The sequence below is a fragment of the Phaethon aethereus genome (genome assembly GCF_964289735.1).
Source record: "Phaethon aethereus genome assembly, chromosome: 7".
Classification (NCBI taxonomy): domain Eukaryota; kingdom Metazoa; phylum Chordata; class Aves; order Phaethontiformes; family Phaethontidae; genus Phaethon; species Phaethon aethereus.
The window spans coordinates 26,932,529-26,934,925 of record NC_138583.1 but is presented as its reverse complement, the minus strand read 5'-3'; the positions used below and the strand labels follow the sequence as shown (position 1 = coordinate 26,934,925).

Genomic DNA, 2,397 nt, shown 5'->3' with positions numbered 1-2,397 from the left:
TGCGTGTGTGGCGGAGCTGCTGGCACCTCTGCGGAGGACTCTGGTTTTCCCCCAAAAAACCTGGAGAGGAAAATAACCTTCCTGTGAGCTCAGGCTGGCTCCTCTCTGCACAGGGCCGCCCCCCCCTTCCCAAGCCTGGCCATCCAATTGGAAAGTAATTATACTGCAATTTTTATTTATGACTTTTTTTTTATTGCTAAATGGTGACTCATTTTGGCAACATTAAAATACACAGGAAATCATCTCCATTTTACAGTAATCACCATTCAATTCATTGTTAAATATTTATTCGGCGGACAAGCGCCGGGCCCCTTTCGAAGGGTCAGAAGGGGAGCGGAGGGGCATCCCTGGGGGGTGGGAAGGTGGCGGCAGGGTTACGGCTGGGCTGCCCGTGGGGCTGTCAAATGCCTGCCATGAACTTCAGGGTGGGGAGCCGGGCGTGAAAGCTCCTGCCAGATGGTCTGGCCACGAGCAAAATACAGACGCACTTTCCCTCGAATCCAGTGCTACACCCCATGCTGCTTTGGCGGGGTGGGGGGGTAACCCTGTGCCACCTACTAAAAACCCCATTATTTGGCCAAACCCCAAGCGCAAATGCCCAGCAGCGAGGAGCCATGGGTCTCTGACACGAAGCTCTCCCAGCGCCGGGGGGAAGGTGATGGCGGCCACGGTGGGAAGAGCCAGCAGTTTGACATTCACAGGCCTTACAATGGACGGGGTCTGCATCTGCGGCCGCTTTGTCCCCCTGGGGAGCCCGATTTCGGGGTGACTCAACGTCAGATGCAGGCGGCTGCTCTGCCTTCCCCCAAATGGCTGCATACGCCAGCAGGAACCGGGGAGACAACCCCTCCAAACCCCCCGGCCCAGGTCCTCGACCCTTCCCCATGCAGCCCAGCCCGGAGCAGCCGCAGGTCCTACAGCTGAATGGCCCAAAGGCCTCCTGGCATGGACCCCCTTCCCCAGGGAGCCCCCCGAGCACCTGTGGACTCCACCAGTGCTTGGCTGGAGCGGCCACCTAATATGTCCGCCGCGGGGGGACCGGGCGGAGGAGTAGCAGCACCAGGGTAGATTTCGTGTAGGCCCTACCCAAACACAGGCCTTTGGGGAACAAACACGGCAGGGAAGAAGGCGGCCAGGGAAAGCAGGGCCCCCCAGGCTGGGCAAACCCACGTCTCTGCGAAGGTCCGACTCACCCTGATCTCATTGCGGCGGATCTCCACGTCACAGACTGAGTGTCCCTGGTGGGCCCCGCTGTAGTAGCAGCAGAACTGGCAGACGGCCACCTGCTCGGCCTCGCAGTGGTACAGGCGGTAGGCGTTGTGCTGGGGGCAGCTCCAGGCTCGCACGTCCTCTGCCTCCACCAGGAGATGGCCCCGGGCCGTGGAAGGTTGCTGCAGGTGGGTCTGGACGTGGGACTGGCAACACGGGGCTTCGCACCTCAAACAGATCTTCTGGGCCGGCAGCGGCGGGCCCCGGCGGCAAAAGACGCAGTGCAAGACAGAGGGGGGCTTCTCCAGGTTGAGGGAGTTGAACTTCTCCACGATGTTGGTGAGCTTCAGGTTCTTCTCCAGGTTGGGCTTCTGGTTGTAGGCCTGGTTGCACTCCGGGCACCGCACCAAACCCGACTCCTTGGCCCACGCCTCCCCGATGCAGCCCCGGCAGAAGTTGTGCTTGCAGGGCAGCTGGACCGGCTCCACGAAGACGTGCAGGCAAATGGGGCAGATGAGCTCCTCTTCGAAGCAGTTCTTCCAATTCTCGGCCATCTCTGCTGGCAGCCTCTGGCGACGTTTCCCCCCCTACCCGCTTCGGTCGCTCAGTGCGGTCTAGGGGCGGACGCCGGGGTCTGTCCTCCCTGCAACGGGAAGCCTGGGGGTGAACGGCTGGGCTCCCCCCTCCCCGCAGCACGCGCCGTAAATAATAAACCGCAGCAGATTTTTAAATCGGGGATAAAATAAACCACAGAGCAGCACTCTAGGAATCTCCAGCGAGAAAACGCGACGTCCCCGTTGCTTCGTTAAAAAAGCAACACAAACGGTTAAAAAAAACCCCAACATGATATTGTAGGATTTAAACCCCAAATTCTTAACCACCCCTAAAAGCCATATGTTTCTTTATACCCCAGAAGGTGAATTGAAACTTACCAAAGGTTGAAAAAAATCCATACAAAATCCAGCAGCAGAGTCCAAGTTCCATATAAAGCTCCTAAATTTAGCACTCCGGATCGGATTTTTCTTTTCTTAGGTTTGCAACTGACATTCAATATTTTAAAGGGACTTTTGTCCCCCACCAACCTGGCCAACAGCTGAGAGCACGGACTCGCCGGGGGGGGGGGAGGTCTCCCCTGTATTTCTCCTCCCTCTCCCCCTGATGGGAGTTGGGAATCAGAGTCTTTTAAAG

The 2,397-nt window shown here is 57.8% G+C and overlaps 1 protein-coding gene across 1 annotated transcript; it reads right to left on the bottom strand.

Annotated features, from left to right (window-relative positions):
* Positions 1 to 1,082: 1,082 nt before the first annotated feature.
* On the bottom strand, positions 1,083 to 1,763 carry TRIM8 (tripartite motif containing 8; the record flags this gene model as incomplete). Its single annotated transcript, XM_082002305.1, has 1 exon — positions 1,083 to 1,763. One exon carries the CDS (start codon positions 1,761 to 1,763, stop codon positions 1,083 to 1,085), a length of 681 nt encoding a protein of 226 aa, XP_081858431.1.
* Positions 1,764 to 2,397: the final 634 nt, after the last annotated feature.